We start from the raw sequence: 22,137 nt of genomic DNA on the forward strand, positions 1-22,137 counted from the left end.
GTAGACGTGCAAGACGTAAGTTATTGCCAATTATTCAATTATATTAACATAATGAAACTATTAATATAATAACATGTAGTTGCAACTAACGTCATTATGCCTACAGTTATGACTTATGAGATAATGCCAAAATGAAAATATTTCCATGTATGTATATTATTATCTATAACAATAATGTCTGCGTACACTGGTGCATATCTCGTTATCAGTTTATTCGTTATCTAAAGTACCCGAGTACCGGCCGTTCCGATTCCGACTTCCGATTTTAATACTAATTTTTATTCTTATGAAACAACCAAAGAATTGTTGTGTTAGATCAACGACGAAACCGTCTATTTAATATTTATTACTGTAGTATGTTATATTCTATTATACCGAACAAAACAGTAGATTGAGTATAACGGTTAAAGGTAACTATCGTCTATCTACTCTATCTTATTGCTTACAGTTATTTTTTCCAACTACTGTCGTTTAAATGAGATATTGCTTCGATAAACGGATTGTGAACACATAATATTAATGTCGAAAACCGCAGAGAAACTTACTGGTAATGCTTAGTGGTCTACCTACAAATTTCTTATGACATAAACCTGCTTACCTAATTTTTTGGTTGAGATCATGTTTTATACAAGCCATTTGGTGCACTTATTCACGCCTATCTATTCATACTCTACAGATAATGTTCAGTTAAAATGTGATTTAATAAAGTAATAAGTTGAAATGAATTCATAAAGCATAATATTTTGTAAGGTTAACTAAGGAGATTTCTTTTTTTGTTGTTATATTATGGCTTTAAACACATTTTTATTCTTATAGATAATTTTAATTTCATTGTTTTAGTAGTTATTGTTATAATATAGAAATATTTAAATTATGTGTAGCAACTCCAATTGGCATCGGGAATGTTTTTTTATTAATTTTGGAAGGTTTTAAAAGATTAAAACTATTGCAAACACAAGACAAAATAAGAATTGTTAGTAAAACACTGACCAATATAAAAAAATTGTTTTTCGTTGGGTAAAACTAAACTTGAATTTGTAGGTATGCAATAACTTCAAAGTAAAAAAATCTGGAAAAATATACACTTTTTTGAAATAAATTTTTTTTGATTAGTTGAGTTATGAATAATATAACAATCTTTTATTTTTTTTAGTGGGAAGGGGTATTTGAATGATAATATTTACTGTTAAACTAAATTCTTATTTCTTATTTTAAGTAAATTAGTAAATTATGTTATTTAGTTAGATGGGCATTACTTCTACATCTATCATTTTTATTATTGATAAAATTAATGATCACTTAACACATTTAACAATTGGTTTTTTTTACAAAACACCAAGTGTCATCAATTTATAATTAATTTTATTTGTTTATTTTGACTTAAAAATTAAGTAATAAACATTTAACATGTATTATACTTAAACTTTATTTATTAATAATATTATAAATAGCATGATAATTACCTAAAAACTAATATCGTCCTACTTTCTAAGTATAATAACTAATTTTTAGGTAATATTTAAAGATGTAAACATTGTAATTTCTGTAATACAAATATGTATTTATTTTACTTACTTGAAAAAAAAACCCACACGGTTCATTAGTGTAGTCAAGGTGGGAAAATTAATGAAAATAATTAATTCATGTTAAGTTCAGTTAAAAGAACACAAGATTGATAGGTTAAAATTTAATATAGAAAAAAATATTAACTTCACTCAGTTTAAAAAAAGTTAATTTATTTTTTTAAATTAGTATGTAAATCGCATAAAGAATGACTATGTCTTTATGTCTTTCTAATTAAATAAATTATAAAATACTATTTTATTGAACTTTTATCATAATGTATATTGTACAGTGTAAATACCCTTTTATGTTAAATTATATATTATTTATTAATTTAAACTATACACATCTCAAATTAATAATTTAACAAATATTATTATTTTTATATATTATAGAAATTGAAGGTCATATAACATTAAAACAATACAATTTATAGTTCATAATTTTATTAAAAATTTCTATTATCAACTGCAAAAGTTAAGTTATTTCAACTGTCAATTAAACTCCCTAAGTTCATAAGTTGATTATAAAATAAACTAACTAGTTAAGTTAAAAAGTTAAAAAATAAATAACTTAAATTTAACTTTTTAAATAGTTAATGCCCACATCTGAGTGCAGAAATATGTGAAAAACTTTATTTTATATATGATTATGTGCTCAAATAAGCATCTTTATTTTATGAAAACATCAGAACGGCTGTTTAGCTTTATTTTCAAAGAAACTCGTGAAATAAACATGTCTTCATCATTAAATATAAAAGGTTATATATGGGTCGTAGACACTGCAAATATAGCGTTGTATAATATGATTAGATTTGTAATCAAAACAATCAATAAGAGGACGTCGATATTTTAATCCTAAGTGAGTTGTGAGCATTTTTAAATTTTAATATTATGCATACTCATAACTTACTCTTAAATTTAAAATTTAAAGCTATTTGAATATTAAATATTAATATTTTTTTGTGATTTTAACTTATAAGAGTACTATTAAGATTTGATAGTGTTGAAATACATTATTTGTGAAATTAATAGTTTTTTTGCTTACTATTCTATATTTTATTCAATGTGAAAAATTTTAATTAGTTTTTTTTTAAGCTATCATTTATTTGTATTATTTCTAAGCCCTTTTAATTATTCAAATTGTTATAAAATATTTATAAAAATATGTTTTATATTTATATTAGGTTTAAACAGCATTTGTTCTAGAAGAAAAATATTTTGATCATTATTTTTAGTGTGATGGAAAAAAGAGAGTGGCCACTATTTGTGTATGGTGGTCTATCATCCTGTATTGCTGAATTTAGTAAGTTATTATCAATATTCACAGTATAATAACATAATATAGAAAGTAATACAAAATGTATATTTGTTTTATCAAAAAAATTTAATATTTTTATACACATTAAATTGCTTATAATTGTCTGTTTGTATTATTTTGTAAGGTACTTTTCCTATTGATACAACCAAGACTAGACTGCAAGTTCAGGGGCAATTGGATGGACAGTTCAATAAAATTAAATACCGTGGAATGGTCGATGCTTTTTGTCAAATTTATAAGCAAGAAGGTTTCTTATCGCTTTATTCTGGGTATTTATTTATTTTCGTCATTTACAAATAATAATAATAATAAAATCTTCTATTACAGAATTAGTCCTGCTTTAATCCGTCAATCTACATATGGTTCAATTAAATTCGGAACATATTATACATTAAAACAAGCAACTAATGAATATCTACAAGTGACCGAAGATGTAGCTGTAAATTTTGGGTGTGCTATATGCGCTGGAATAATATCAGCATCTATTGCTAATCCTACTGATGTGCTTAAAGTCAGACTTCAGGCTTTGGGTCGAGATAAAACGGGAATTTTTTTAAATACTAACGTTTTTAAATGTTTTCGTTACATTTATGTACATGAAGGAATCAAAGGTTTATGGAAGGTTTGTATTTAGTGTTTAAAGTGTAAAAAAGGTGGCCAATATTAAGTATATTTAGAGCTGTTACACCCAATTTTTATATTTTTTTATCATAACTGATACAGCCATATACTAATATAAATCACCATAGGTGATTAGTTTGACTTTAAAAGTAAAAAAATGTATAAGATATATTATGTTTATTTATAAAAAATTGGACATCTAATTTAATTACTGAGTGTTCATTTAAATTACATATGTTTTAAAGTATTGCTCGATTTAAAGATTAGGCTTATATTTTTAAAATAGAACAAAATACTAATAATCAATCATAGAATTATAACTGATTTTTGAATAAATATTTTTTCTTAGTTTTAATTTTAAAGCCTAATACTTATATGGTACACTTTAAATAGTTAAAAAATAAAATATCAATGATTAATGAATAACATTTATTTTAATAGGGAGTCGGACCAACGTCACAACGAGCTGCAATTATTGCAGCTGTTGAATTGCCAGTATATGATTATTGTAAAGACAAGTTGATGGAAGTTTTTGGAAATCATATATTCAATCACTTAATGTAAGTTAATTTAATTTATAATAGTTATTAATGCCAATTGAATGAGAATACATTTAGATGTTGATTATGTACTTCTTAAGTTGTATATCAAATAAAAAATTTAATCATATCTTCTATTAGAATGTAATCAGACAATAAATTAATGGATTATTTTAAAATTTAAAGTGAAACTAAAAATGAATAAATATAAAAAGTATAGTTTTTATTTTTCATTAGTCTAATGCCCCATTGCATGAGAAATTAATTAATTTAATGGTTCAATAAAATTAAATAAGATCTATCATGAGGGCCCCTAAATTATGTTTAACTTTTTTATGCAAGAATTTTATTTTTAACAAATAAAAATTATAGAAAGAATATGTAATTTGAAAACAAATTTTTCATGATGAGTGTCATGTAAAAAATTGAGGGGCATTATTAATAACATGATTTTGTTGTATATAGATGTTTTTGGGTAAATCAGTATTTACTGCATATTCTATTTCGATAGACCAGTTTATAATATCATTGACGCAATTATCAGTATTATAAATTAGTTCATCAAAATTATTTAAAAATTAAAATATATTAAACAATATGTTATGTAACTCATCTAAAAGCAATGTGGTGATAATAATAAAAAATATTTAAAATTTGTGGCCTGGAGTTGCATGGTAGTTGGCCTCAGTCACTAATGTGTTCTGAGGTCAAGCATTGGCCAGCATCTCTAGTTCTCGGATGGGTAACCACTTGGGTGTTTAGTGACGAATCTATGGCACACACACACACATGTTCCAATCCTACACAAAAACCTACTGTTCCTATCCAAAACTAATAGCTTTAGTTATGGAACTTAAATAAGATTAATAAAAAAAAAAATCCAAAATATATTGATACAATATAAACAAAAATTAAATGTATTTAGAAACGTGCAATAATTAGTATGTAAATAGAAAAATATGCCTATAAAATCGATACAAAAATACGTCGATTGAATCGAACTGGCGCTAAATAATTCCATCTAAAAATGTTACCTTTGACTAAAATATGTTTCATTTAATAATATCATAAATGTTAGGTATACAATTATTTATAAATATTTTTTTTTTAAATAATTTATTTCATTTTTATACATAAAAATAATCATCTAAAATGTGTAACTTAGTAAGTTTTGTGAGGCTGTGCTTTCTGTTTTTGGTTTATTCACCAATCTAAACATAGTTAGATTTTAATTAGGGGTTATTGGCTTACTATTGATTCATAAGATGTTTAGTAATTGTTTATGCAATCCGGCGGTCAGCATACTTAAATAGTTCATTTATATTATGCTTATATTAGATTGTTTTAGCTAAATATTTTTTGTTAACGATTAAAAAAAATGTTTTAAAAATTTTCAGTTCAAGTCTTATAGCTAGTTTTGGAAGTGCTGTTGCATCTAATCCTATTGATGTTATAAGGGTAACTATTGATTAATTTTAGTTTATTGATATTGATTTATTAAATATATTTTTAGTTATATTATATTATATGATTAGTTATATATTGCAATTGTTATTAATTGTTATATATAAACACTATTATCAAAGCCACGATCACTAATTTTATTAGTTAACACTTTAATTTGTTATATACTTTACCAATTTAAAATGCATTCAAATTGTGTTGAATATTTTGAAAACTACTTTGCTATTCTGGTGGTTTATAATAATTGCTTATAAAATAATACAATCCAAAATAAAATGTTAATAATACATTTATGTTTTTAAATCTGATTTAACTGTATTAATGATAGATTAATTTACATTTTAGACTAGACTGATGAACCAGAAATATAATAGAAATACTCAGGCTGTTCAACAGCACATCTACAAAGGAAGTATTGATTGTTTAATAAAAGTATGTTCCTTATGTTAAGTAAATAGAAACAATGTTTGATTGTTATGTATCTTTTTATTAATGTTATGTTTTAGACTGTGAAGTATGAAGGAGTTCTGGCACTGTACAAGGGTTTTATTCCCACTTTTGTTCGAATGGGACCTTGGAACATAATATTTTTTGTGATTTATGAAAGACTGAAAACAATCTAAGTTTTAAGCCTATTGAATTTAAATAATATAGAGTATCCATTGAGTTAAACTTAATTGTTATCATCTATTTAATATATGAGTGTTTCATATTTTAATTGTAATATAAAAATAATAAAAGACAAATTCTGAGAAATTAATGAAATATTTGAATTTATTATGACACTTTATGTATTTTTACATTTAATTCATTTTACTTATTATAAAATTGTGAACATCCATACAAAATCATTTATAGTGGAAATAAAAACATTACCTGTTTTCAATTATGTTTTAATTATTCACAATTTAATTTAAGTATATTATAATTGAATGAAATAACAGCGAATACATTTAAAAATAAAGTATGAATATAATATTGTTTAATTAAATTCTGTACACAACATAATAAATAAATACCAAAATAAAAAAAAAAAAACCATTATCAGCTTTTGATACTGGAAAATATAATATTCCCAGTTTCTTGGATTTTCATCAATCAATTAAAACTTATTGGAAAACAAAGTTTTACCTCGGTGATTAAATATATAAAATGCTGGTGTGTTGTGTAATGTTTCCCATGTCTTACATTCCAATTCTTCGATTGCTCTCACTTCTTTAAAATCTCCTGCTAAGTATAATATTCCATACATTGACATGAAAAGGCTAACTACACCTTGCACAAATATCTAAAACCAAACAATTATGATATGAAACAAATTAATAAATTACATCAATAATTGTTGGGTAATTCAATATTTAATTGATTTTATGGCTTACATCAAATGGTAATCCATCAAATTCTTGTTCGGTTATTCGTAAATAAGATCGATCTGTATATTTAAATAAAATAATATTTGTTATTTCATGTGTAGAAGCAAAAATAAATCAAAACTTAAAGTAAATTAAATTAATACAATTATATTGTTTGGTTGTATGACAATCATTAAACCTCAGGGATGGCCAACTCGCGAGATTTATCAAATCATTAATTAGTGAGATAAATAAATTAAAACTATTATATATTATCTATGTTAATAAATTTTATATTTTTTTTTTTTTTTGTTAATACTTATATAATTTTATATGTGACCTGCTGAAATGTCAACACAACTACTTAACCAATTTTAATAAAAAATAAAAAAATAAATGGCCCACGGGATCGTAATGTATTTTTCAAAGTGGTCCGCAAAATCATTAAAGTTGGCCACCCCTGATTAAACATTTAAACACATAATGAAACAATAATGAGCTAATGGTTTTTAAAACAAGACTGATAAAGCCATTATATTTTAGTAAACTATTAATTTAATTAGTATTTTAAGTAACAAGGCAGTACTTTTCTTTTTATATATATTTTATTTGAATTCCAATTAATTTTAGTAGTTAGCTAAAAGACATAAAATACAATTTTTCTTTAAATTGATAATTCAACAAGAATTTAATCATTTTATTTATTAAAATCTAAAATTTTAAACTTTTAGTTAGTCAAGATAAATGGGCGAGAGTTAAATACTAAAACAATACTAAAACCAAAGGTGAGTTTGTAGACAGTTGACAGTTTTTTCTCAATATTGTATAACTTGTTATTTAATCATGATTACATAAGTATGTTTTAATTTGAATATGTATGTACAATAATAATCATTTAAAAATTATGTATAATACATTTAAATTTTTATAATGAAATGTCTTATTATAGAATGATAATTGAAAATATTACAAGACAATAAAACATATTACTGGCACTACAATTTACAATGCTCGTAACTTTTAAAAAAAAAAATATCAGCCTATGTAGAACTATAGTAAAAATAATAATATATACAACTAATTATTAATGGAATAATCCATTCTAATAAAAATAGTCTTATTAAATTTTACTTAAAAGTAATATTGGAGTCTGGAGAGTAAATAACAAATAACTGTTTTTAAAAATAGACACGAAAGTGTGTAAGGCAAATTAAAATTTTTAGATTCTAAGTGAAGTAATAAGTTGATTACAATCTATTTTATTTTGATCTAACATCACTGTTTGACAGTAAAAATGCTTCATTCAAATAATTTACTTGATAATCAGGAGAAAAAGAAGAAAAATAATGAGAATGTTTATGCTAAACCAGTTCTTGATAAAATTAATTTCTTTAATAAATTTAAAAAATGAATAACCGTAGATACTTGAAATTTTCATCAAAAGTTTATGTAATAACTTTCTATACATTATTTAAAATATTTTTTATTTTTTCAGTTATTTATAGTCATATAAAACTTGGAATTTTTTAGTTAAATTTAATATAGAAACATAACTATTATTTATAGGCATTTGAAAAAAAATTTGTAAGAAATTACTTATTTTAACGATATTAATTATTTTGTTATAATTTAAAAATATAAATGTTCAGTATGGTTTTTTGTATACAAAGATATATTATTGAATTCAAATTAAACACCCATTAAACAGTAATAAAATCAACGTCTAATGTGTTGCTCTTCCCACTTTTCTACCATTTTTTTTTTTTTAATTTAATAAAAATCGTTAAAGAACATACTCGATATAAGAGTACGTACATAAGTAAATTTTTAAGATTATTAAATATTTGGTGCTTGAATACACTATTTAGTTAATTATCAATGATAATAAAAAGTAATTTTAAATCGTAATCATAATAATGACTTTATAAATGTTAAACAAAAAAATCTAGGTATTTGTAATTAACAATGGTTAAGGTTCGGTTAAAATTAGTATTAATTGTGATTAAAGAGATGAATTATAGATACAAAAATTGTAGTAGTATTGATTTAAATATTTTTCACATGATTGAAGAATTCTTGTAAATTTCGCAGTTGTAGTATAATATAATTGATATACACTTACGCTGCGCTGCTGAATACGCTGCATGTAGTAACGATAGTATGCCTACAACGAATATTTGCCTGTACAAATTAAACATGTCAGTGAAGTTAGGTAACAGGAAATCCTTAAGATATTGTATTAAAACACCGAAGCTAGATGCAAGAAATGTCGACTATAATGTGTAAAAGTTCATAAAATTTACATTGAAGCCGACCACAGAATCAATATTTTGATAGCCATTAAATGCTCTTATCTACTGTCAGTGAACTCGGGAGGAACCATGAATGGTTTTCAAAGCGTGAACAGCGGTTGTAGATAACACTATCAGCAGCAATGATTACGGGTATAATGAAAGATTTCTTAAAAAATGATAATAATATTATTATTTACTAAATAGGTAGGTATTTTATAAACATTAAAATCTTTAACACTCAAATACTTTAAAATTCCTTTTCATCATTTTGACATTATGAGGTATTTATTTTTCTTGTTTCCCAAATAGTTGAATTGTTTAAGAATACCGTTTGACGTTAAATAGTTAAGCGATAAGTGATGTATTATAGCTACCTAATATTCTTATTGTCTTATTTTATAATTATCCTTGAGTAAAATTTCAATCATCCAATAAAAATAATAATAATAAAAAAAAAAAAAAAAATTGAATCAATAAACAATAATAGTTCTAAAAAATAGTACTTACAGTGAAAATTAACTAATTTTTTTTTTGACGCTATGTTATTAGCCTTAATGGTCAATGAATACATTATTTCTCTCCATTGACTTAAAACAAAGATTTTAGAGAACATAGAAACACGACATACATATGAAGTTTGAGATGTATCACTTCAGCTTACAGAAGTTTAGGATACCATATTCGCTTTAGTAGATCCATCCTTTGTTGTCAACCTTAACAAAAGAGCAGATTACCTTAAATCAAACTTCGCAATAATAAGTAACATGTAGTTACTCATATTGCGTTGTTTGTGCTCATACTCCACAGTGGAAGTTTTGTAGATGATCGTTATAGTATCTAGGTACTTGTATATAATATCACATAACTAGATGCAATAGTTCAAACTACTAAGACCAACAAAATGAAATAAAATTCCATGTACTTAAAAACTTTATGTATCCTTCACAGATTCCAAAGCATAGGACATTTTATGATAAATTCAAAGTTGTAAAAAAGCTTGCTTATTTACTAAATGAGAAACATACGAAATACGAAGTTGACTGAAGTGATAAAATAGATTTATATAGAACTGAGTACTGACTTCGAAAGGACTGGACTGTATGAAAAATGAAACAAAAAATGTTTGAATTGCAAAATATACAAATGCGATATTATGTTTATAAACAAAAACGGACTGTTAACCAAATCATTAAGAGATAATATGACGGCAACGCCGTTTTAATGTAAAAATATGTGATGAATGATGATTTTTTTATTTTTTATTAAAAATAAAGTATATTTACAATCTATACATAAGTGTATAATGGAATGATGATTATAAATATTTCTTAACAACCAACGAATACTCAAACAACCTGATAGATTCCACTGTTATTAAAATGTTGTAGATTTTTTAAAAGGATTTATGGGTAAAAAAAACGCATATGGCTATAAACCAATAATTTTACCACTCAAAATCTCCATTCTCCAAGTATTAATATTATTGATAACAATAATATTTAATCATTATTATCACTAATAACATTTTAAAATTTTGTGTACAAGCTGATAACACAGAATGTAGTCGTAATGATAAATTATATTTTTCTAATATTTATATAATTTTTTTTTTATAGTTTTAGTTTAGTTGACGTGTTTATAAATAAAATAATATTCATCGTTTAATTACTAATACTATCGTCTAGTTAAAAAAATAACATAATGTCTTCAAAGAAAAGTTTTTTTTGTATGAATACATTGAAACAATTTGATGCATTTGCTAAACCATTAGAAGAAGTTCAAATAAAAACTGTATGGGGTGGAATTGGTAAAAAATGGTTTTTAACGTGGATATTATAATATTTAATATGGCATCATAGTTGAATATTAGTGTAGATATACACCATATAATTGTAATGCTATATTTTATTTATACATTCTACCATCTGTAATAATATTTTTTTAGTAATTAATAGTTATAATTGTGTTACATTTTACATTAAATGATTTGGTTAAAGTTAAATTAAAATATGTTTATATTTTACAAATGTTTGTGTTCAAAATATCGTTATATTTGTTTTTTTTAATGTATTTTTACATAATTAAAAAATATTCATAGATTTATTTGTTATAAATTGAATAAGATGATCTAACAATGTATAAGTTTAAAAGAATTGAATACAAAGTCGTTATATAATTTATATGTTTCAATAGTCATGTACATGGTTACTGATATATTACAAATATTTTATTAAAGAAATGTAATTTAAAAAAAAAATCATTGTTTTTAGTTAAAATTATTTTTATAAAGCCTAAATGGTAATTAAATTTGTTTATCAATATATAATTAATTAGTTAATTTTAAATTTGTTGAGTTTTAGTTTGCTATCATTTATATTTTTTTGTTTACATTTTCAAGTGTTTATAAATCAAATATTATTTACTGAATGTAAAATTGATTAAAACTTATTGATGTACTTATTGAATATTGATATGTATTTCAAGTGTGTATTTAATGTGTTAAGTCCTGTATTATTTCTTAGTATAATATGTACAAAGAATAAAGAATAATACTTAATAGTTAATATTAAATTGTATATCGTTATAAGATATTACAATTATAATAAAATACTAATCTAACATTGTAAACAAATTTGTATTTTTTTGACACTTCAAAAGTTCTTATAAAAAGCCTATTAAAATTCAAAATGATTTTAATACAGTTAATGACATAGTACACATTAAATTCATTATACTTGACTAAGATAATGTATTAAAATAGTGAATAATTAAATTGTATTTATTTTTTTTTTAGTTTCTTTGGTTTGTTTTCTAACCATTGTTTTTTTGATGGTGTCAAATTTAGTCGAATATCTTGACAACACTCCCACTGAAGAACTTTTTGTTGACACATCACGAAATAAAAAGTTACAAATAAATTTTGATATTGTTGTTCCTAAAATATCTTGTGATTGTATGTATTTACTTAATCATTTGAATAATATTTACTTATATATTTAAAAATATTTTTTTTTTTTAGTTCTTGTTTTAGATGCAGTTGATAATTCAGGTGAAACACATCTGCAGGTTGATCATAATATTTATAAACGAAGATTAAATTTAGAAGGACAACCAATTAGTGATCCAAAAAAATCTGATGGTAAGATTAGGTTTAAATTATTGATGGTTATATCTATTAGGTTAGTTGAACATTTTAATATTTGTTATTTAGTATTAACATTTCATAAATATTTGTTGTAGATGTTGGCAGTAAAAAAACATTTAATGTAAGTTATTTATTTAAGGTATTTTAATTTCTTTAGTATCTAAAAATATTATAAAAAATCTAATGTATCTTTTACCATGTTATAATGTATAATGATTAAGATATTTTTAAAGAAGTATATTGAAGTATATTTAATATAATTTTATGTGATTAAGATGACTTTATGCCTTATATTTATTATGTTGTCTTTGAAAACTAGGATATAACATGGCAAATTTAATGTTTGAAATAATTTGTTTTACTCTGTTGCTTTGAATAAAATAGTGAGTTGAATCAATATTAATTTTTAAGTAGGAATGATATATTGGGTTCTTTATAAGATTTTATTTTGAAACAAATTATGAACATTTTAAAGTTTAAAATAAATTTGCCTTGTTTTGCATTAGTAAGATTGAGACAATATATGCAAGTAAAATATTTTTATTTTTTAAGTAAATATTTTTGATTTAATACACAACATTTTCAATATAATATGGTATCTGTTCATGATTGTTTTGGTGATCATGTTAAAATTGAAAGCATTCTCCAGTCAAGTAGAGCAAAAAAAAGAAAAGATTAAACAAAACCACATTTAAATTTATTTATTTTTATATCAAGTTCATATAGTATATTATACATTTTTTTTTAGTCTACATCTATGGAAAAATCAAATGAAACAGATAATTCTAATAATACTGCAGCGCTTTGTGGAAGCTGTTATGGAGCTGAAAGTTCAACTATTCCGTAAGTATTAAATATTTTGTTAATCTCACTAAAATTTAATTTAATGTTTATATTGTATTTATTTCTGTCTTATTATAGTAGGTTATTTTAAGATTCCGCCACCTAGAATTTAAAACATTTGATTTTATGTAAGAATTATTATTTAAAAATATTTGTTGTTTAGATGTTGTAATACATGTGATGACGTTAAAAGAGCTTATAAATTGAAAAATTGGGATTTCCGTCCTTTTAGTATAGAACAATGTAAGAATCAATCATCTCAAAATGAAATGTATGACAATGCATTTAAGGAAGGTTGTCAACTATATGGTACATTACTAGTAAATAGGGTAAGTAATGAAAACTTAAAAATTGCTGATTTTATTATTAAATATGAATCAGAATCATATAATAAATACAACATTCTTTAATTAAAAAATATTACTTGGTTAAGTAAATTATAATTGATTTCTTTATATATTAATAAAGAATGGATAAATTATTCGAGACAATTGATTTTTATTTTGATAATTATATTTTAGGTTAGTGGAAGTTTTCATATTGCTCCAGGAATGAGTTTTTCGTTTAACCATATGCATGGTAAGTATAATTTTAACAGTTTCATATTGATATTTGAACAGTTAAGTTATTAAATGGTTATTTATAAATATGTAAGTTATTAATAGTATAGTAAATGAAATACTAGACTTAATATGTAATGTTGGCCTGGTGTTTTGGCCATGCCTCCGGTTGTATTTGTGTTATGAATCTACAGGCCTCAAGATTTATGAACTATTATTAATCATAATATTATTTGACTATTGCTGATTGTGATAAAATAATAAAATATAATATTAAATTTTTTTTTTTATGAGAGTACATTTATAAGCAAAATACTGAAAACTAAAATGTGTATATTTATTTCATAACAAAGCTTTTACCTACGTCGCCACAAAATCCAATAATTTTTTTTAAAATATTATTGACTCTTTTTATCTAGAAAGAAATTTAATAGGAATTTACAGTTGTAATACCACATTATTGAAATTTTCGAAGATAGTTAAACCACAAAGTATTTGACCAAATCCGCTATAGTTAATTAGTCAACATTTAAAATTGAATATATAACTAATTTTTAATTATTCTGTTGACTGTTCATACACTGTATCTATTTATTTGTTAAGTAAAATAATAAATTATTTTCAAGAATGAAAAATAAGAGTTGCTATATAGAAAAAAATTGATTTAAAGAGAGATGGTGATAAGATTTACATTTGTGTCATAAATATTGATATTTTGTTAAAAAAATGAATGATTTGTAAGAAAAACATTTTTATCGTGTTTATTTAAATATTATGTACAAATACTTTTATTATATCACTATTTTTTTCATATTAATAATAAAAACAAAAATGTATTTAAAATTAATTTATGAATTATTATATTATAATGAATAGATTATATTTTTATAAGTTTTTTTTTTTAAGTATATTTCTTTATAATGGCTATTAGTTATTACATAATTTTAAATAACTTTTTTGTCATATTTTATATTGATGTTATAGTTACTTTTAATTATTTTATTAAATTTGCATTTTATGTTTTAGTTCATGATGTACATCCATTTTCATCTTCATCTTTTAATACAACTCACATTATAAGACATTTATCATTTGGTCAAAAATTAGAATCAATTAAAAGTCATGGTGATAATCCGTTGGACTCAACTGAATCAATTGCTGAAGAAGGTAAATTATATTTTTATACTAAAAAAAAAAAAAAAAGAATAATTCATTGGTTCAATTATTAATTTTAAATTTAAATATTATTTTAGCTTTAAATAAAAATGCATCAGTTCTAATAAGTTAAAAAATAATAAACTCACAATAGATTATTTTTCCAATTATTAAATATATACTCGAAAAGGAGTACACTAAGTATTTACAATTTTTAGAAAATTCACTTGGTTTGGTAGTGATACCTTTTTATTTTTTTTTATTTCGATTAGATTTTATTATTTGAGAAGTTTTTGGTATTAAAATAATAATACAATTTTAACACACTTGATATATTACATAGTTAGATTTTTATATGTAAACATGTAACAAGTTACATTAATCAACATATTCTAATAATAATTAAAGAATTCTCTATTTGTATTTTGCTTGATTTCTTAAGTATTATTTTTACTATTAAAAATATATTTAATCATAATTATTCAAAAATTAATTATAAAAACACAATTTATGTTTGTGTTTGATTTTTGTCCTGTCATAATGAAAAAATATGTTTTAAAATAACTATTAAACTTAGGTACATACAAATTGATAAAATAAATATAAAATAAAGAATTTCTTAATATTTTATTTAGACATTTTTAATATTTATAAATTATTATAATAATTTGGATACTGATTAATAAAGTTGTTAGATAATTAATTAAATATGTCTCTTACTTATTTAGTAGATATTTTAAATATTGTTATTCATTGTTAAGTATATTTTTTTAACCTCAAACAATATTTAACAAATTTCTAATAAATTCACTTCAAAATTTGCTAAGTATGATAATTAACATTCATAGAATTTTTATTAGGTATATACTTAATTGAATTGTGATTTGAGAACTTACTCTTAATGTATTCATAAGTGATTATATACTGTTAAAATATTATATTTCTATAAATATTAAAAAATTATCCTTCAAATTCTATCATTAATTTCAAAATTGATTGTTTTATTATAAAATTGTATTCAAATGTCTTCCTGTTTTAAACAAATAAATATAGGCAATCTTAAGTGTAATAATTAATAACTAATAAGAATTACACAGTAGTATAAAATATAAATGTTTTAAGTTCTTTTTTAATGAAAATAGAATAATGTATTTAATAGTGCTATTTTTATTATAATTTATAATTAGGGCTCAAAACTTAATCTATTTAAAAAGTACTTGATATGTATGAACACATGCACTTATAATAGCATGAATATGCTTTAAAAATATGCATTTATTTTTTTTTTCTACTTACAATTTTCATAAATATAAATGTTTTTTATAATTTGTACTAAATATTTATTAATAAAAACATGGAATTGCATGTCAACTAGGGATTTTAAAAATACGATATAATAAATAATAATTACAAGTAAAAACCCTCAAAATAAATATACAATATACAATGTAAATAATTTTTTTTTTTGTCAAATTTTCAAATTGTATTATAAACATAATATTTATCATAAAATATTTTCCAATAAATAGTAAAATTGAAAAGTATGCTCTTAAAACTACAAAAAATCATTAAATATGCACAACAAATTTTTAATATTTTTTTCATAGTATTATGAAATTAATTTCAAACTCACTTAGCAATAAATCTAATAGTTCGAAAAAAAACAACATGCAAATACAATAACTTCCGAGCCTTATTTATAATTTAACAATTTATGAGTACATAATTTTTGAAAGATCTAACTTTCAAAATTCAATGTTTTGTTCTTACTTAATTTAACTAGTTTAGCTTTCTATTAAGTTCAATTAAAAAAATACTATGATATTATTGAATGTATAAGTATAATATCTAAATGCTTTTAGAATCAGGATATCAATAAAAAAAATATTTAGTAATAATTAAGGTTCGGTAGTTATAGGAGCTAAAAAAGGCAAAATATGCTCGAAAAAATTACAAAATATGCATTATGTTAAATATGCAATAAAATTATTCTGAATTCCAAAACAAAAAAACGTCAAATGTTGTTATTAAATTAATAAAATAATAATATACATAAAGACTGTTTATAACTGAAAAAATTTAAAACTGGTAAGCATTTTGACATCTTATTGAGCTAAAAATATAATTAAAAATATTTTTCAGTATTTTTGTAGTTACAATAAATACCTTTGTTGAAAATTTTAAGTTTTATATTCAATATTAATTGAAATATATATGTTAAGAAAAGAAAAAAATACATTTTTTTAGAAAAATATGAAACATGCATAATATGTGTGTAAAATCGACAAAATATATAAAATATGCATTTTCAATTTTTTAACTCTCCATTGTATAGATCAGATTTCTAACTTGGTCTGCTATAAATTAAGAGCATACAGAAAAATATTCGATTCCTACAACTTCGAGCCCTAGTAATAATGTATAATGTATATTTACTTTTAAATATATATAATTTGTAACATAACCAGTATAACTAAGTTCTATTTTTAATATTATTAATATAATAGTCTAATATACCACTGTTTACTGAAAATTAATTATATTATAGTTTACATTCAGCCTTCAATTACATAATTGTTGAGAGAGGGGTATTAAAAAATGAGTATTTACCTTGGAGCCTCAACCTTATTCTTAGACATTGATTATATTGATTATTATAGGATTAACTGATATAAATGTTCCAATGAAGGAAATGTTTAATAAAAATATATTTAATTAAATTAAATATTTTACTTACCTTATAGTATTTTATAATTTTTAGTATTGTTGCCTGTTGTAAATTACCATGTATTTACATTTTGGATTGTAGATAGATTTTTAATTTTATAACATAGTCACTATGAAAAAAGATACCAAATAACTGCTGAATTTGTTCAGTTTAATAAATATGAAAATTATTACGGAAATACCCATGTTGTAAAAAGCAAAAATTGTGGAAGAAACAAAATATTAATTTTTTTGTAAAAGAGCTATTTAAATTGTTTTTGCTTATGTTGTACTACTTAATTATTTAAATTATTATCTACTTTTGACTTTCAACTTTTATATTTTCAATAGACCATTGATGAGTAGGATTATTATAATTCAATGGCAAATTTAATTTAACCAAATTTAAATTAATTATAGGTAGCATTCAAACTAAAATATACTAAAACAAAAATGTATTCTTTATTGGTATCAGAAATTAAATTTTACATAAATATAGTATTAAAAAAGAAATGTATCTAATAATAAATAATTATAAATCAACATCTAAGGGCAGCGCCAACACCCATAAACGTGCCGAACGTTCCGCCACTCTGCAGCATAGTTTTGCCCATACTGCCAATGAGCTCTCGGCCCCTGAACCCAGACCTATATTGAATAATAAACGTATTTTGAATGCACGATATAATTATAATGTAAATGTATAGGGAAAATACCTCAAGCCTCCTAAACCGCCGAATAAAATTCCAATAGTTATTCCGATCGTGGCTCCCATCATAAACGAAGTCGATACTCTGTCGTAACACGATGGTTTACCTTGGCCTCCGTAAAGACTTGTACTCGGAACCGGCATCTTTTCGTTTTACGATTTCAAAGTTTCAGGAGCAATATAAATCTAAACGTCTCTTCGTTCAGTCGTACGTTGTTAAAATGTCCATGCAGTTTTTTTTTTTTACTTGTAATCTTATCATACATTATACCCTTCGTTATCAATTATTATAATGCGTGTACCATAGACATATGTCTATGGCGTGTACCATATCATGTACATCATGGTTACTCATAATAATTGCGCGTGTGTACACTGTACAGTTTGTATTATATAGTTTACAACTATATTATGCCGCCGTGATTAAGATAAGCGCCAAATGTAATTATTTTGAAATTAAAATTTTATTCTTATTCTTATTTATTTTTTTTATTTAATTTTACTTAGAATAAAAGCTTTAACGGCTGGGTAGTTGGCCAAAATTTCAATTCGAATTAACATCGATTACATTTTTATCAAAAGTTTCTTTATTACAGAGAATGTTTATGTATTTTGTGTTAAAATTTCAGTTACACACAGTCAAACAAACATTAAAAAAATAAAAATATAAAATATATTAAATCTATTTTATTAAAAAATCAATAGGTTATGTCAAATTGACTACCTTTCCAATATTTAAAACTATAATGACAAATCAAGTGCAAATAGGATATGTGAATATTATGTTATTATGTACAATAATAACATACCTAGTAATTTATTATGCATGTAAGTTAGTGGTAATTTTAATACAGGTATTATCATTGATTTTAGAATATATCAAATCAATGGTAGCACATTAAAATGTGTACATCTAAACATAAATTATATGTGTAACGTGTATATTTACATCTGTATGTTGAACATATTTTTTTTTTTATAAAGGTTTTTTCATCTCAATTATATTTTTACACGCTTATGACCAAAAAAAATAATTCTCGGTCTGATATATTGACCCAGTCCACCCTTGCATTTAAGATGATGTTTCACCCGCATGTATTGTCTCCGTCTTACACATGTACGACATAGTAAATTTTTGTTCATCAGTTTCAATAGTGTGCTTTTAGTTTTGATATTTGAGTGAATTGACCTATTATCAAACTTTTAGTTAAGAACATTATCTGTGTTCTTTTGTTGGTTTTTTACGGTATTTTAATTTTTAAGTAAGTTATGAGTATGAAAAATATAAATGCTTAAAAGTGCTCATAACTCACTTAAAATACGTTACTGCTAGGATGAACAAATGTGATTGATTGATTAATGATTAATAACTAATTAACAAATTATTAAAAACTAAGTTATTATGAATATGCATTTATTCTATTTGAAATTAAAATTAGGTAGGTATACATTATTAAAACAAATGATTGGTATATATTTATTTAAATTATATGTAAATAAAAATATATTAAGAATATTAATTATCATTTATTTACATGAGGTGTGCTATTGTATTTTCAAATTAGGAGTTGTTATATAGAAATCAATTTACTTTTCATAAGGAAAAATCTATTTCTATACATAATTGTGTGTTCAAAATTGTAGTACAACAACAAACATGTTAAGCTATTGTTTACCATATCAGGTTGGCAAGTACTTTTAAAATTTAATTATTAGGGACAATTTATAACCAATAAATGTAAGGTCAAAATATAATAATAATACTTTTTATTTTTTACAATTCAACATTTAGTAGAAAATTCTAGCATTAATTATTAAAAACTATTAAAAAAATGATATTAATTTATTATTATATTTAACCATAATATCGATCAGCTTTGTTAGTTTGTCTCACTTCTAATAATTTTTTTTTTTTTTAATTTACAAAATACTAAACAGTTTAAACATTATGATTTTATTTTAAAGTTTAAAATTTTTAATAATGAATACCTTAACGTAATTATTGATTTCATTTTATTTAATGAAATATGTATAAAAAGAAACTCAAGGTTGGATCTTTTGTTGAGTTTTGCTCTCTTAAATATGCCACTAATAAGTTTGATACTTATGAATATACACATATTTATATAGTTAAAATAGCTAATCATTCGATGATAATTTAATATTTAAACTTAAATAGTAATCAATTAAAATACATAATTTCTAAATCCTGTTTATTATTTTTGATATTAGTTATGTTATCTTATTTTTAACATTCTAAATAAATGATACATTATTTAATAACTTTTGTATTCTCATGTAACATAATTTTTTTAATCTTTTAAAAAAATAATGAGCCTCACTGGAAAAGTTTATTTCGGGGCCTATGATGATTGATTTCTAATAGTTTTATGTATCACCCATTCATTTTAATAAATGATACTGAGCTTATTGAGTTGTGTGCTATAGTTGAGTGATATGCTATTGAATTCAAATTTAACATATCTATAATAAAGTTTCACTTGACGATGTACAACAAAGTGGTACTCAGTTATATATCTTTTATTTTTTAAGCTTAAAAAAAAATAGCTATTTACCCAATTTATGATTTGTAATTAATAATTATTAATAAGCTATAATACTTTAAGTATTTTTACTTTTTAGTATGTATCTTTTTTTTTTGATAATGCATTGAAAGAAAAATTTATTTTATATTATTATTTAAAAAAATTTAATTTGCTCATAGAAATTCTATTTATGTTGACATAATAATACACTGTTAGATTTGTTCTTAAAACATAAGTATAACTTATAAATTTACCAATTCACTTAAATCTCTTATAATTGCTTATGACTTATTTATAATGAATTTTTATTATTACTATAAATGTGTTAACAAATATGAATAAACTTTTAAACTTCTTTAATATAATACTTATCAAAGTACCATAATCTTAGTCTTGTTGTTTTTTTTATAATTCTTATTTTAAAATTCTTTATTTTTTTTTTACTACTTTTAGGAGCAGTCATGTTTCAGTATTATATAAAAATTGTTCCAACTCTATACCAAAGGAGAGACCTATCAACGTTGTCTACTAACCAGTTTTCAGTGACCAAACACAAAGTATATTATTTTATTGTATTGGATATCATAGAAAACAAAATATATTTAGGTTTTTGTAATAGTTATTTTGATTAACGAGAATAAGAGAATAAAACATGATCACCAACTGATTACTATAGATTATATTTATTACATTACTATTTGTATAATTTTATAGGTACAGGCATTTGATAAAGGTCCATCAGGGGCCCCAGGAATATTTTTCAGTTATGAATTTTCACCAATTATGATCAAGTTGACTGAAAAACCGAGGTATATTTAAAATTTGTATACGTATATTAAATAATATAATAATTATTAACTATTTGTCCTCTTTAATTTAGGTTATTAGGTCATTTGTTCACCCAGTTTTTATGCAATATCAGTGGAGTTTTTATTTGTTTCTGGATCATTGATATATTTATGTACAAAGTATCTAAGGTGTATAATATACATAAGAAACAATTACCTAATTCTAATAAATAGAACGAATAACTTTTTGTAATATCAGTGGCATACTTTAGAATATTTAGGCGTCTGGCTTAACAAAGGTTGTTTTCATGCCTTTTTTATTGCAATTTAATTACACAGTGGAAATGTGAAAATTTTTGTTTAGTGGATTGTATTTTTTTTTGACAAATTTCATGATTATGGTTAATAACTGAGGAATAATATTTTTTAACAAACTATGTTCAAAATATAAACGTATAATATGAGTATAAAAATAAACACTTAGCTAAAATATGTCACTGATAATATTATAACCTAAATTATTGTATTCGAA

At 22.7% G+C, this 22,137-nt stretch overlaps 4 protein-coding genes across 9 annotated transcripts; 2 read left to right on the forward strand and 2 right to left on the reverse strand.

Annotated features, from left to right (window-relative positions):
• The first annotated feature begins 214 nt into the window (after positions 1–214).
• Positions 215–6,255, forward strand: LOC112603081 (mitochondrial uncoupling protein Bmcp). Of its 6 annotated transcripts, none has more exons than XM_025351498.1 (9): positions 215–547; positions 2,159–2,424; positions 2,750–2,868; positions 3,008–3,152; positions 3,211–3,505; positions 3,946–4,064; positions 5,441–5,501; positions 5,853–5,939; positions 6,014–6,255. In XM_025351498.1, the coding sequence occupies exons 3-9, from the start codon at positions 2,805–2,807 to the stop codon at positions 6,128–6,130; spliced, it is 888 nt and encodes a 295-aa protein (XP_025207283.1). In that variant the 5' UTR covers positions 215–547; positions 2,159–2,424; positions 2,750–2,804; the 3' UTR covers positions 6,131–6,255. The 6 variants fall into 6 exon arrangements, with proteins under 6 accessions (XP_025207283.1, XP_025207285.1, XP_025207284.1 ...); XM_025351500.1 differs by having other exon boundaries at positions 2,255–2,424; XM_025351499.1 differs by having other exon boundaries at positions 215–410.
• Positions 6,256–6,505: 250 nt separating this feature from the next.
• Positions 6,506–9,217, reverse strand: LOC112603088 (membrane magnesium transporter 1). The gene is made up of 3 exons (XM_025351509.1): positions 8,982–9,217; positions 6,887–6,939; positions 6,506–6,795 (listed from the first exon to the last, which is right to left on the reverse strand). The coding sequence occupies exons 1-3, from the start codon at positions 9,055–9,057 to the stop codon at positions 6,610–6,612; spliced, it is 315 nt and encodes a 104-aa protein (XP_025207294.1). The 5' UTR covers positions 9,058–9,217; the 3' UTR covers positions 6,506–6,609.
• Positions 9,218–10,811: 1,594 nt separating this feature from the next.
• LOC112603078 (endoplasmic reticulum-Golgi intermediate compartment protein 3) lies at positions 10,812–22,095 on the forward strand. The gene is made up of 11 exons (XM_025351493.1): positions 10,812–10,960; positions 11,948–12,106; positions 12,173–12,292; positions 12,394–12,419; positions 13,047–13,141; positions 13,305–13,470; positions 13,663–13,720; positions 14,728–14,868; positions 21,271–21,374; positions 21,532–21,626; positions 21,698–22,095. The coding sequence occupies exons 1-11, from the start codon at positions 10,855–10,857 to the stop codon at positions 21,837–21,839; spliced, it is 1,212 nt and encodes a 403-aa protein (XP_025207278.1). The 5' UTR covers positions 10,812–10,854; the 3' UTR covers positions 21,840–22,095.
• LOC112603079 (reactive oxygen species modulator 1) lies at positions 18,032–18,415 on the reverse strand. Its single transcript, XM_025351495.1, has 2 exons — positions 18,279–18,415; positions 18,032–18,210 (listed from the first exon to the last, which is right to left on the reverse strand). The coding sequence occupies exons 1-2, from the start codon at positions 18,413–18,415 to the stop codon at positions 18,102–18,104; spliced, it is 246 nt and encodes an 81-aa protein (XP_025207280.1). The 3' UTR covers positions 18,032–18,101.
• Positions 22,096–22,137: the final 42 nt, after the last annotated feature.

The sequence above is a fragment of the Melanaphis sacchari genome, unplaced genomic scaffold (assembly GCF_002803265.2).
Source record: "Melanaphis sacchari strain LSU unplaced genomic scaffold, SCAv2.0 Contig95_pilon_pilon, whole genome shotgun sequence".
Lineage (NCBI taxonomy): Eukaryota > Metazoa > Arthropoda > Insecta > Hemiptera > Aphididae > Melanaphis > Melanaphis sacchari.

Excerpts from the sequence above, each read along its gene's own strand:
- LOC112603081 (XM_025351498.1), top strand. The coding sequence starts at position 2,805 with ATGGAAAAAAGAGAGTGGCCACTATTTGTGTATGGTGGTCTATCATCC. Across the intron at positions 4,065-5,440 it reads CATATATTCAATCACTTAAT|TTCAAGTCTTATAGCTAGTT; the intron begins GTAAGTTAATTT and ends AAAAATTTTCAG. Across the intron at positions 5,940-6,013 it reads GTATTGATTGTTTAATAAAA|ACTGTGAAGTATGAAGGAGT; the intron begins GTATGTTCCTTA and ends GTTATGTTTTAG.
- LOC112603079 (XM_025351495.1), bottom strand. The coding sequence starts at position 18,415 with ATGCCGGTTCCGAGTACAAGTCTTTACGGAGGCCAAGGTAAACCATCG. Across the intron at positions 18,211-18,278 it reads GGCGGTTTAGGAGGCTTGAG|GTCTGGGTTCAGGGGCCGAG; the intron begins GTATTTTCCCTA and ends TATTCAATATAG.
- LOC112603088 (XM_025351509.1), bottom strand. The coding sequence starts at position 9,057 with ATGTTTAATTTGTACAGGCAAATATTCGTTGTAGGCATACTATCGTTA. Across the intron at positions 6,940-8,981 it reads AGCGTATTCAGCAGCGCAGC|ATCGATCTTATTTACGAATA; the intron begins GTAAGTGTATAT and ends TTAAATATACAG. Across the intron at positions 6,796-6,886 it reads TTGATGGATTACCATTTGAT|ATATTTGTGCAAGGTGTAGT; the intron begins GTAAGCCATAAA and ends GTTTGGTTTTAG.
- LOC112603078 (XM_025351493.1), top strand. The coding sequence starts at position 10,855 with ATGTCTTCAAAGAAAAGTTTTTTTTGTATGAATACATTGAAACAATTT. Across the intron at positions 21,375-21,531 it reads TTTCAGTGACCAAACACAAA|GTACAGGCATTTGATAAAGG; the intron begins GTATATTATTTT and ends ATAATTTTATAG. Across the intron at positions 21,627-21,697 it reads AAGTTGACTGAAAAACCGAG|GTTATTAGGTCATTTGTTCA; the intron begins GTATATTTAAAA and ends TCTTTAATTTAG.